This window comes from Pan troglodytes, chromosome 2 (assembly GCF_028858775.2).
Source record: "Pan troglodytes isolate AG18354 chromosome 2, NHGRI_mPanTro3-v2.0_pri, whole genome shotgun sequence".
NCBI classification, from domain to species: domain Eukaryota; kingdom Metazoa; phylum Chordata; class Mammalia; order Primates; family Hominidae; genus Pan; species Pan troglodytes.
In genome coordinates this window covers 131687323-131699010 of record NC_086015.1, presented here as the reverse complement: position 1 = coordinate 131699010, position 11688 = coordinate 131687323, and the positions used below count along the sequence as shown (strand labels likewise).

The 11688-nt window shown below is 58.4% G+C and overlaps 1 protein-coding gene across 1 annotated transcript; it reads left to right on the top strand.

Moving 5' to 3' along the window:
* On the top strand, positions 1 to 1095 carry DNAJB8 (DnaJ heat shock protein family (Hsp40) member B8). Its single transcript, XM_526299.6, has one exon. It carries the CDS (start codon positions 287 to 289, stop codon positions 983 to 985), a length of 699 nt encoding a protein of 232 aa, XP_526299.1. The 5' UTR covers positions 1 to 286; the 3' UTR covers positions 986 to 1095.
* Positions 1096 to 11688: the final 10593 nt, after the last annotated feature.

The window sequence follows — 11688 nt, the reverse complement described above, 5'->3', positions numbered from 1 at the left end:
ATAAAAGGAGCTCTGGAGGGCAGCCCACTCTGGCCTGGCCCCACAGCGGCAGTGTCCCTCCCCTCCCTGCACTCCTCTCAGTGGGGGCCCCCCCAGTCCCTGAGAATTGGTACTATGAAAAGGTGAACTCCTGGGCAGAATCTTGCCTGGAGCTTGCGGAGTCCAGCCAGGCCCCTGCTGAAGGGCCCCAGACCACCGGCCACTTCTCCCCCGTCCATCTGACCAGCTGGGCCCCTGCGCCCACCTGGCCTCCACGTCCCCTCTCCTCTCACCCACACCCCTGGCCATGGCTAACTACTACGAAGTGCTGGGCGTGCAGGCCAGCGCTTCCCCGGAGGACATCAAGAAAGCCTACCGCAAGCTGGCCCTTCGTTGGCACCCCGACAAGAACCCTGACAATAAGGAGGAGGCGGAGAAGAAGTTCAAGCTGGTGTCTGAGGCCTATGAGGTTCTGTCTGACTCCAAGAAACGCTCCCTGTATGACCGTGCCGGCTGTGACAGCTGGCGGGCTGGTGGCGGGGCCAGCACGCCCTACCACAGCCCCTTCGACACTGGCTACACCTTCCGTAACCCTGAGGACATCTTCCGGGAGTTTTTCGGTGGCCTGGACCCTTTCTCCTTTGAGTTCTGGGACAGCCCATTCAATAGTGACTGTGGTGGCCAGGGCCATGGCCTGAGGGGGGCCTTCTCGGCAGGCTTTGGAGAATTTCCGGCCTTCATGGAGGCCTTCTCATCCTTCAACATGCTGGGCTGCAGCGGGGGCAGCCACACCACCTGCTCATCCACCTCCTTCGGGGGCTCCAGTTCTGGCAGCTCGGGGTTCAAGTCGGTGATGTCGTCCACCGAGATGATCAATGGCCACAAGGTCACCACCAAGCGCATCGTGGAGAACGGGCAGGAGCGCGTGGAGGTGGAGGAAGACGGGCAGCTCAAGTCGGTGACTGTGAACGGCAAGGAGCAGCTCAAATGGATGGACAGCAAGTAGGCGCTGGCCACCCGGCCCTGCCTTCCCACCACCACCACCGTGCACGGGGCAGCAAACACGTGGGGCCGCAGACATAGCCCGATGGTTAATAAATGTGCCAAGTGAGTTCATGGCATAGCTTTCTCAGCTTTGTGGGGACATGGGGCCAGCTCCAGCCTAGTGAACATGAAGGAGGGCGTGGGTGCTGCCTCCAGGGCCTGGGCTGTTTCTATCAGGAAGCCAGGGGTGGTTCTGCAGGGGGACTGTCATCTCTCCTGTGCCCACCATCTGGGTTGACAAATAACGTGGCTGCCCTGTCCTGATTACCTCAAACCCAACCCTGACCCCTATCCACTCTCTACTGCTGGCCCCTGCCATCTGCACAGGCCTTGCTGCTCCCGTTCTCAGCCTTCCCCTTTCTACCCACCCGCATAAGTTCTTCCCAGGACAGCTGTGCCAAACCCACGTTCAGTCGCGTTGCCTGGTAGCTTTAAATCAGGCTCTCCCTGTGCTAAGCATAGGGACTGCACATCTCATCCTCACCACAAGGGCCTGGTGGCCTGGGCCCACCCACCTGCCCCCGGCCTTCCGTCTCTGGTCTCTGACCTCCCACCGTGCTGGCCTCCCCAGTTGTTGCACTGCACCACACACCCTGCAGCCCCAGGGCCTTCGTACAGGCCACACTCCCTGGTGAGTGCCCACTCATCTTCAGGCCTGGCATCCATGGGTGGGGGCAGGATCCCAGGGAGCAGGTCTCAGCCACGTGGAGCCAGAGGTTTCCCCAAGTCAGAGCCAGGCTGACCCCCTCGGAGGGTGAGTGAGCTCCCTGTCACGGGAGGGTGCTGGTGCTAAAAAGGAAAGGGGACTCTGTCCTGATGACCTGAGTCCTGCTGAGTGCCAATCTTTAAAAAGTATGTATTTTAAAAGTAACGTTTTACTTTGAGGCTGGGTGCGGTGGCTCACGCCTGTAATCCCAGCACTTTGGGAGGCTGAGGCGGGCGGATCATGAGGTCAGGAGTTCAAGACCAGCCTGGCCAACGTGGTGAAACACCCATCTATACTAAAAATAAAAATATATATACAAAAATTAGCCGGGCGTGGTGGTGAGTGCCTGTAACCACAGCTACTCCAGAGGCTGAGACAGGAGAATTTCTTAAACCCAGGGGGTGGAGGTTGCAGTGAGCTGAGATCATGCCACTTGCACTCCAGTCTGGGCAACAGAGCAAGACTCCTCCTCAAAAAAAGTAACATTTTACTGTGAAACAATCTCAAACTCACAGATGTGTCAGGCACTATTAATTGGATGCAATTCAAGAAATATTGATTGAGCACCTGTTAGACACTGGGGATACAGCAAGGAACAAAACAGGCAGACCCCTACCCTCATGTGGTTAGTATTCTAGTTGAGGGAGACACATGAAAAACAGGTGTGCAGAACATGGTCCCCACTAGCAATGAACGCCGGAGAGGAAATGGGCAGGTGAGCTGACTGAGAAGGGGGCTCAGGGAGTGGGCAGGGGAGTGTTGAGTCACTCAACACTCAGCAGAGTGGCCTTGCCGCGCGCGGTGGCTCATGCCTGTAATCCCAGCACTTTGGGAGGCCAAGGTGGGTGGATCACAAGGTCAAGACCATCCTGGCTAACACGGTGAAACCCCGTCTCTACTAAAAATACAAAAAAATTAGCTGGGCGTGGTGGCGGGCGCCTGTAGTAGTCCCAGCTACTCGGGAGGCTGAGGCCGGAGAATGGCGTGAACCTGGGAGGCGGAGCTTGTAGTGAGCCTAGATCGCGCCACTGCACTCCAGCCTGGGCGACAGAGCGACACTCTGTCTCAAAACAAAACAAAGCAAAAAAACGACAAAAACAAAAAACAAAACAAAACAAAAAAACAAACCAACAGAGTGGCCTCCATTTCTGAGGGGGTGACGTCTATCAGGAACTGGAATGAAGGTGAGGTGCTGGACCATAAGGCCATCTGGGGAAAAAGCGTTCTGGGCAGAAGGAACAGCAAGCGCAAAAGCCTGGGGCGGGAACACGCCTGCCCCTGTTTGGAGAACAGCAAGAAGGCCAGGAAGGTGGCTATACATGGTTCCATTTAATGCCCACAACTGTCCACAACCCTCCCAGACAGGGGTCATTGACCCCACATTATCCAAGAGGAAACTGAGGTCTGGAGAGGAGAGAGTCACACAGCTGGCAAGTGGCTATGCTAGAATATCACCCCAGGTGTTGACTCCAAAGGACCTGCCTTTAAAATGGTGGTGATGATGATTATGATGCTGGCAGTGACAGCCCAGGGAGATGCGTTTGAGTGCTTGAGTGCAGGTGGCAATTCCTTGTTCCTTGGGGCTGGAGTAGAAGCCAAAAAGGAGATGATTCCAGGTTTGGGGGTTAAAGGATGGTCAGTGACAGGGTCTCTGGCTCCCTGGCTGGGGCAAGGTGATGTGGCATGGCCACAAAAGGCGTAGCACCAAGTCGACTAGGATCTGGTCAGATTTTGCTCATTTCTGCATCCCAACTCCCAGCCCAGCTTGTGTCATCTAGTAGGTGCCCAATAAATGATATGAAATGAAAGAAGGGAGGAGCACTGTGTCAGGGAAGAGCAGGAACCAAGCAGCATGCTCAGAGGACACTCTCTGGAGCTCAGGACAGGAGAAGACACTGGGAAGCCTTTAACATAGCGGGGAGGGTGAGGCTTGGTTGAATAAGGGGAACACCCAGTGAAGAACTCATCCCATTTCCAGATGCAGAGCTGGTCTGAGGGGCACTCACGAGGGATGGAGAGGCTGGGAGGCGGGCCTGCTGCTTTTCTCCAAGGGAAGCCTGCTGAAGTCCTCTTCCAGGAAGACAAGGGGCATCACCCCAAGATCTTTAGGGCTTGAAAGGCTCCCTTGGCTTCTGCATGTGTCTCGGCCTAGAGGACACAGTCGGCAACTTGGCGCTGCGGCTGCATCTTGAGGCTCGGCCAGGTTGTGGCTCCCTGGGTTCTGCCTCTGAGAGCCCCTGGGACAAGCCGGCAGCTGGAGGTCCCCTAACCACGTTACAGGCAGGGCAGGAGAGCCCTGTGACACGCAGAAGGTCAAACCCCAGCTCCCAGTCCTTCCCTGGGACTAACTTCATCAAAGCCCCCACTACAGCATTAACCACCTGACCTCTGTCCCCGCCGACTTGCTAATTTCACCAATTACTGGCCAGCTGTGGCTGCGTCAAGTGGGTCTGCTTAGCACAGGCAGCTGCTGAGCAAATCCAATTACAGCCCAGCAGCCCAGGCGGCCACAGTCCTAGTGCTGGGTGCACAGCAGAAACCTGGGTGCTTGCACAGCACCGGTCCCCAAACACCCCAGGACTCTCGGCTCTCTGCTTCCTTCCTGTTGCCCAGCCTCACACCTGGAGCTGGCACCAGCTCTCTCCAACCAGACCTGACATGGCATCCCCTGCTCAAATGCCTCCGGGACCCCAGCCACTGACCCACCCAGCCGAGCATGTGACACCTGGTGGAATCCCTGTGTCCACCTTTAGCCCCACTTTACAGACAGAGAAACTGAAGCCTGGCAGCTTAAGTGACTTCCTCAGGAGCACGTCTGGGGTAAAGTCCAACCCCCACGCGGCACTCAAGGCCCAGGGCCTGCCCCACAGCACTGCTGGCTCCAGGCCCTTTCTGCTGCAGCATCACGCTGTTGCCCGTGCCTGGGCCGCCCTTCCCATCTCCTTCGGCTTGTTAAAGTCATCCCAGGAGGCCCCCACTCTGTGTCACTTTCTTGAGGAGGCCTTGCCAAGCTGCACTGCTGCGGCAGGCCATTCTGGCCTTTCCTGGAGTCTCTTTTAGGCTGGGCTGTGTGTCTGGGGGCCAAGTCTGAAGCAGCGAGGTGTCCTGGGAGCCACTTTCAGAGCCAGATGGGGCAGTGAGAGGTCCGGGAGCCACTTTCAGAGCCGGGCGGGGCAGTGAGGGGTCTGTGAGCTACTTTCAGAGCCAGGCTGAGGCTGGCCGCACCTTGTGCGGCACACTAAGTGGAGTCCGCTGAGGCTCCTCTGCTGCCCCAGGCCCCATCCCAGCGTGGATTCTCCAAGCAGGGCTCAGCAGAGGGGCAGGGGACACTGCAGAGTGTAGCTCCCCGCGAAGATGATGGCCGTGTCCCAGTTGGGTCATTGTCACCCACTGGACATCACGCCAGCCTCCTCCCTGGCCTCCTCCCTTCCCTCTTTCATCCTGTTTATATCCCAGCAGCCAGAAGGATTCTGTGAAAGCCTGAGCTTTGTGGAACACTCAGGAGTGGAAGCTGCAGTCCCCACGGCGGCCCACAGGCCCTTCCCCAGCCGGCACAGTGACCGCCTCGGCTTCCCCATCACTCTTTGCTCCAGCCCCCGGCCTCCTCCCCTTCCTACTCACAGTGGCGTGTTCCTGCATGGGGCCTCTGAGCTGGCTGTGACCTCCACCCAGAGCCCTGCTCTGGATCTCACGCAGCCTTCCCTCGCCTCAAATCCAGGCGCGCCTCCCCGCTCTCTCTTGCTTTCTGTGCTCTGGCCCCACCCTGCCTCCCACCTCCAGCTTTCGAACATGCTGACCCCATTGCCTGGGACCCACAGCCCACCCAGCGAACCCCACTAATTGCTACTTCCTTGGGAGGTCTCAAACCCGGGCAGGTCTCCATCTTCTCCACCCTCCACTCCTGGGTCCATACATCCTGTGAGGGCCCTGGCTGTCTGAAGGGACCAAAATGCTGTGGGGGAGGGAGTGGACAAGATGGCATCTAAGCAAGGATTCAATGAAGCTGGAGCATTTTACAAGTTAGAGTGTCAAGGCCTTGGGAGATGCGCTGGGCTTGCAGAGCAGGTGGGGAGCCAGGCCTGTGGCCTCTCAGCCACGAGGAGCTGGTTTACTCAATTAGCCTTGGCCCCTAAGGCCTGGCCAGGCAGGGGTTGCCCGCTGGGGCTCAGGCTTCTGCATGGACTGGGTGGGCAGGTACAGTGTTCTCAGCCTACTGCACAACCTCCCCTACGCCTTCCACCGAGCCAAGCAAGAGATATGGCTGTTCACCCCCATTTTGCAGATGCGGAAACTGAGGCTCAGAGGGCGAGAGACATGCTCAAGGTCACAGGGCCACAGTGAGAACCAGTTCTGCACCCCTCTTCCTCTCCCTCTGCACTGGGCCTGGGGCAGGGTGGGTGGGGCGCAGGCAGCCTCCTGCCCGCCTTCCCTCCCTCTGGCCGGTCGATGTTATCGCAGCTGATTTAATTTCAAAGACGGATTGAGCTGCGGAGGGAGGGAGAGTGGTTAATCGCAGCCGCCATCTGCCCCGTTGTCATGGGGATGGGCTCCCAGCAATTGTGCGGGGCAGACCCAGATAAGGGCACCAAGTGGGCTGGAGGGGATTGTGGTGGGCGGGACGGGGAGGGCAGGAGAACTGGGAGCAACGAGACACGGTGACAGAGACAGGGAGAGACACAGAAGGAAGGGGAGACTGGGATTCCGGAGACCTAGGGACCATGGAGACACAGAGATGCCAAGGAGCCAGGGAGATAGCTCGAGGTGCCCAGGTGAGGGGTGGAGATGGAGCCCCTGGAGGGGGCTGGGGGAGGGTGTGAGACGGTTGCCTTCCCGCCTCGCTGCCTACCCGGCCCCAGGTGGCCCGCCTGCCCCCTCTCCCCCAGCAGCCTGCCACTGAGCAGGAGATTCTCCTCTTGTCTGCTGGGGAAGGGTCTTGGTAGGAAGTTCAGGCCTCCCCAGTCTGCCCACTCTGCCATGCCAGGGTCATAGACCTCACAGCCCCTCCCTGGCCGGACAGGGAACCAAGCTCAGCTCAGAGCTGGGATGTCCACTGCTTCCACAGACAACTCCCAGGGCCCTTGGTCTGGCTTTTACAACAATCACATCGTTGAGATTTGCCAATACTCACTTCATCTTGCAGATGGAGGGTGGCACTGAGCGCCTGCATTGGGCTTTGTCCACTCACTGTCATCTGCCTTCCAGGGAGCCCTACCAGGTGGGCATCTGTATGCCCATTTCACAGGACAGAGTCGTCCAATCCCTCCCAGAACAGGGGCCCGGAACAAGAGCCCCCATCTAACTTATCCCAGCAAGCATTTATCATCACCTCTGTGTGCTGGGACGTGGGAAGGTGCCAGGAGACAGCAGAGAAGGAGGCGAGACGTCTGGACTCTGCTCTGCCAGCCACCACTGCTCAGAACCCTTCACCAGGCTCGGGCTGGCATGCCTCAGCCCTGCCCTTCTACCTTTGCAGATGCTGTTTCTCCCCGGAGCGACTCCCTGCCACCTGCACCAACCCCACTGCCACCCTGCCTATGCCACCCCACAGCCTGGTTCTGCCTGTGCCTTGCACCCACCAGGAGCTAGCTCGAGGCCCTGGGAGGTGGGTGCTGCTCACAGCTTGTTCCCAGTGCCCAGTTCACAACATGGGCCTCAAAATACAGGCTATGAATCAGGGCTACACCTCTACTGGCAACCTCAGCATAAGACTGGGACTCAGACTTCAGGTCTGCACAGCACCGTCCACTGGATGCTTCCCTGGTGGCCCCGGGGCTCTGCAGATGCTGTTTCCAATGCACCCGATCCCTGCCCCAGCCTCCTCCCTGGGCCCTGGGCACCAGCACCAGCTTGTCAGAGGTGGCCTCCCCACGGCCCGAGCCATCCTCTGACCTGGGCACATCCCCTCCAGCCTTCAGAAAATACCAAGGTGCTCTGCTTCTTGCTGAGGGCATGGATCATTCATCATCATGAGTCTGAAGTCCAAACTCCCCAGAGTGGCTCACAGGGAAATATTAAAATCCACTCCAAGGTCTTAAGGACAAATTCAAACTGCCCGCTCTGTCCGTGGGTGGAAGCCTCCACACTCCTCACCAAGATCCTGGACAAAGTCCAAACCCCAGTTGGGACCCACAGGCTCGCATGGGGTCCAACCTCTTCTCCAGCCTCGTCCTTTACCGCCTCCCACCTCTCTCTTTTACCATCAATGGGCTATTTTTGTATTTGTTTAATTGTGGTAAAATACCCACAACACGATTTACCATTTCACCATTTTTACGTGGACAACTAAGAGGCATGAAGCACATTTGCACTGCTCTGTTACCCTCACCGCCATCCGTCTCAGGACTCTTTCCTCTTCTCAAATGGAAGCTGTCCTCACTCACCTCTAACTCTGCACCCCCTAGCTCCTGGTGCCCCCCATTCCACTCTCTTTCTCTGTGAAGTGGACTACTCCAGGGACCTCAAGGGCCTGGGGGCTGGGACAAGGGTGCGGGCAGCCCACCTGCTTCCTGCTGCCTCTGAGGCCACGCTTGGGCTTTGCTTGGGTCCCTCCTCACCCCAGCGCGTCCTCTCTTTTGCAATTCTCTTTCACTGTGTTTTGGGTTTTTCAGAAAAGGAGCCTGCAATCATTTTCTATTGCTTCTGTAGAAAATTACTACAAACTTTGTGGTTTAAAGCAACCCAAATTTATTGTCCTACAGTTCTAGAAGCCAGAAGTCCCAAATGTGTCTCCCTGGGCTAAAATCAAGGTGTCTTCCTCTTGAAGTGTCCAAGGGAGGACCCATCTCCTGGCCTTTTCCAGCCCAGAGGCCACCTGCATTCCTTGGCTGGTGGTCCCTTCCCCATCTTCAAAGCCAGCAGCACAGCATCCTCCAGTCTCCTTTTCTGATTCTGACCCTTCTGTTTCCTCTTGTAAGTGCCCTTGGGATTACATCTAGGGCCCACCTGGATGATCATGTATAGTCTTCTTGTCTCAAGATCCTTCACTCAGTCACATCTGCAAAGTCCCTTTTGCAATCTAAGGGAACACACAGGTTCTGGGGATTAGGAGGAAGACATCTTTGTGGGGAGGGGACATTGTTCCACCCACCACAGAGCCTGCAGAGAGAAGAGGTGATCTCCCCACAGGGCTGGACAGAGGGGCTGTTGAGAGGCCGGCTCAAAGCCACCTACTCCTCAAATGGCCTCCCGCCTGGGGGAACCATATTCCAGGTTGCTCAGGGAGGGGCACTCGAATGCCTGGATCCCTGGGCAGGACCTGCCCCTAGTGCCTGTCCCTGAAGAGGAGCCTTCTGGGGAGGAGGTAGATTGTGCCTGGGATGCAGAGCAAAGGAGGAGAGACCAGGAGGCTAGGGCTGAGAGGCAGGGCTGGGAGGAGGCCCGTGTGGCAGGAGCTTGGCAGCAGGACCTGGGAGGTGGGATGTGGGGGCAGGGCTGGGGGTTCCTGAGAAGAAGAGCCAGTGCCTGCATGTGGCCAAGGCTGGGAGGGTGCAGGACCCGCTTGGCCCCCCTGCTGGAGACCTCAGGTTTGTCCCTGCCTCTCTCTGGGACTGGCTTTCTCTATCTTTTTCCCCTGGCTCTGGGGACACTCCCAGCGGTTCCTCCCCAAGGCTGTGTCCCTTGTCCCAGAGCCCTGGCTGTGGCATCTCGTCTGTCTAGAGGCATTAGTCACCCTTCAGTTTAACCCTGGGAATGGTCTGGGTCTGGGTCCCCAGGAGGGCCCAGGATCACAGCTCAGAGCAGAGGATACAGAGGGGCAGCTGGCCCCTGGGGACCCAGGATGCAGACCATGTGGAGATGTGGGTCCACAGGTAGTTTTGTTTTGTTTTAAGAAAAGATATGATCACAGCCTCCATCAGCATCTCAGAGGGGTCCAGGACTCACCAAAGGTTGAGTGTGACCTCAGGCAACATTGCTGAGCGTCCCTCCCCATCCCTGGGGCCATGTCCCTGGGCCTGGCACTCCCTAGCTCGGTGGGGTGTGGCCTGGGGACAGGCCTGCCCTCCATGGGGCTTGGGAGCACGGGTGCTGGGCAGCGCGGGGCTGGGGCCACCTGCCCGCCAACCACACTGCGCTGTCACACCCCAAAGCAGGAACCTGGCACCGCCAGTCACTCAAGCCCCCGGGCGCCGTGGTTATGCCTGCGGTCACCCGAGCAGCCGGTCAGGAAACCCCTGGGGTCGTGGGGTTCTGGGGTGGTGGTGAGGGCACGAGTCTCCTTCAGGTTCCTGGGTCGCTGCTGGCTTTGGCCACCTCCCACTACCTTGAGCCTTGCCATACCCAGTCAGCCATCCCCCAACCACTCGGCTCCCATCCCCAGGAGCGTCCCTTCAACGCTTCCCTATCAAGGGCGGCTGGAGCTGCGTGTTTTCTGCGGCCTGTGTTTCCCCTGTTTCTCCCTCCCTGGGATCCCAGGAACAAGTCCTTCTCTACCTGCAGGTTCCTGAATATCTTCATCTGGCATTCAAGTTGCCTGGGTCTGGGTCCAGCTCTTGAGGGCAGGGACAGTTTCTGATCTGACCCCAGTTTGCCCAGCACAAAGCGGGGCTCATTTGAGCATGGAGGTGACTGGAGAAAGCTCTGCCCTTCGTCGCTAAAGGAGATCGGGCTGGTGGCCCCAGAATTCCTGTGGCCATAGGAGAGGGAGCAAACAGCCCAGCGTGGCCCTGCTGTGCTGCTGAGTCCCCCTGGCTCTCCCACGGCATGGCTGTGGCGTAGCCCCCCAACCTGTGTGGTCCTGGAGCTGGGCCCGCCAAGCATCCCTCTAGGAAAGGCAGGCAGCAGCCGTAATTGCAAGAGGCTGATTGTCATACTTGCTGTACATTGATATTTGATTAAAAAGGTAATCAGTAATTGGGCTTATTGATCCGCTGTCAGCTGCCAGCTAGGCAGGGCTGGCTGTGGAATTGTCCCCCAGGAGAGTGGTCACGCTTCTCTCTGAACTGGGTCAGCGGTGCCAGCTCTGCTCACACCAGCTCAGCCACTGATTTTGCGGCCTACCATGGGCTGGATTCCCTAGCAGCTGGCAGATACTAGTGGAGTGTCGCTGCTGCTCACTGCAGGGGCTGCCCTGGGGGTGGCGGGGTGGGGGTCAGCCCTCCCCAGGCGGCCGTCGCCAGGCGGGGCATTGCCTCCCAGTCTGGTCTCTGCCTTGGGCTCCAGGTGATGGGTCTACCAGGCAGTGTCCTGCGTGCTCCACCCTGGATGGCCCCTCTCTCCCCATGCCTCACACGCACTTGGCATCTTCTTCTCCAAAGCCAATCCCATCTTGTGTCCCTTCCCAGGCACCTGGGAGTCATCCTGAATGCCTCCCTCAGACACCACATCCTGTGGGTTCTCCCTCCAGGCCCTCTGCCCTGGTCAGAGGCTCCATCATCACCCACCTGAAGGCAGTGAGGAAGCAGGCGCAGCTCGGGGCGGCATTCCCTGTGGAGAGCACAGCCGGTGCCAAGGCCCTGGGGCAGGAGCACTCCCTAAAAGCAAAGCATCCCCTGAGCCAAACGGGGTGAGGAGGTATAGAAGAGGTGGTAGGGGCTACACCACGTCAGAAGACTCATGGGCCCTTTGAAGAGCTGTGTTCCTTGTGGAGGAGATGGGCAGCCATTGGAAGTTGCGGGTGGAGGAGGAGCTGGCCTCTGTTCTGTCTGGACTGCTCTGGCTGCTGCATGGGGCAGGCTGCTGGGGCCCCGGCGTGGGGAGGCACAGCGGTGCAGGCGGAGATTGGGAGGCTGCATCTGGAAAGTGAACTGATGAGGCTTGCTGGTGGATCGGATGTAGGGGCGAGGGACAGGAGTCAAGGATGGCCCCAAGGCTGCTGGTAAGACATGTTGTAGATGCTGCTCACAGGACTGTGCAGGGAGCAGGTGTCTGGAGGAAAGTCCCATGCGTCGCCGGTCAGGCTGAGTTTGAGGTGTGACAGGCAGCCATGTAAGAAATGCCCAGTAAATAACCGGACACGTGGA